This window comes from Morone saxatilis, unplaced genomic scaffold, assembly GCF_004916995.1.
Source record: "Morone saxatilis isolate NCDOM2014 unplaced genomic scaffold, NCSU_SB_2.0 Contig5, whole genome shotgun sequence".
NCBI lineage: Eukaryota > Metazoa > Chordata > Actinopteri > Moronidae > Morone > Morone saxatilis.
The window spans coordinates 4,871,453-4,872,704 of record NW_023340095.1 but is presented as its reverse complement, the minus strand read 5'-3'; the positions used below and the strand labels follow the sequence as shown (position 1 = coordinate 4,872,704).

Sequence of the window (1,252 nt, the reverse complement as noted above, 5' to 3'; positions counted from 1 at the left end):
GATTTTTTTTTTTTACATTGTTTTACTCTCATTTGAATATTCCACAGTTGTTGAGGTCATATTAAAATCATATTAAAATCATTTTCATACACTGTTCTTTGTAATGGTAAATAAAACAGATAAAACCTGAGTAAAGACAAGAAGATTGTTGAGCTTTATTATATAAACCCTTACAGTCCAATACATTACAGCATGGTTATAAAACAATGCACATAAGTGAATACTGTGCAGCCAGGAGACAACCTCTTTGAAAACTTACTTGACACAACACTGCCACCTTCTGTTTCTCCTAACCAACAACACCAGCAGGACTGCAATAGTGATTTACGAACCTGCATAATATTGATTAAAATAAGTCTTCATGTTTAATCTGACAAAAATAAAGCAGTCATTACATCGTTCACATTGATTTATAGCTGTGAGGACAGAGTCATCTTGATTAATGTGTTTGCTTGAGAAGATTCTATATATCCTTGTCGCTGATCCTAGAATAAAGATTGTCTACCAGTTTAATTTGCTAATGCTATTGTTCTCATTGATTAACAATCGCGGAGCTATACCGAAACCACTGTATAAAAGCATCAGTTACTGTATATACAGTACATAGTAAATATATGCAGAATCATTAATTTTGTTACTGAGAAAAAATCTTGCTGCAACATTGCTGTTTCCCATAAAAATACAGTGAAATGTTTACATCAGTATGATAACAGAGCCATAAAACTGTAAAATTAAAAATATATTGTTCATACAAAAGCATTGATACACAGAGTGTCAGTGTAGATGGTTAATAGAGAGCAAAACAAATTTGTTTTTTGGTCAATGAGATATATTGAAATAATGTGGATAATGATGATAATTGCACTCAGTCACTAAAAGGCTAATTCCGGTACACTAAAATGATTTTTATACAAGTACTGTAACACTACAAAACAACAGATATGAGTAAAGCTAAAAATAAAATATGGACATAAATACATGTGGTTCCACAGCAGTGCAGGATCTGATGCACAGCCAAGTGTTTAGACTTGGCGAACAATGTTGTCTAAGTTTTTCTTCCTTATTCGGATCATCTTCTTCCCGTGAACTGTGACTGAACAACAAAAAAATATATCATTTTAGAAACTACCAGTTAAAATAACGTATTTATAACTATTATAACTAGTTTTGGTTAACAATGAGTACAATTAACAGACTACAAGTACATTCTTTTTACCATTAAAGAAAGTTAACTAATGGATTCCAAACAAAA

The 1,252-nt window shown here is 31.3% G+C and overlaps 1 protein-coding gene across 1 annotated transcript in view; it reads right to left on the bottom strand.

Moving 5' to 3' along the window:
* Positions 1-131: 131 nt before the first annotated feature.
* The window catches only part of tfpia (tissue factor pathway inhibitor a), a 36,991-nt gene continuing 35,870 nt past the window's right edge, over positions 132-1,252 (bottom strand). The window contains exon 7 of the mRNA XM_035676388.1: positions 132-1,093. Within this exon, the coding sequence (XP_035532281.1) occupies positions 1,023-1,093 (71 nt within the window). The 3' untranslated portion in view covers positions 132-1,022. The remainder of the gene's footprint in view (positions 1,094-1,252) is intronic.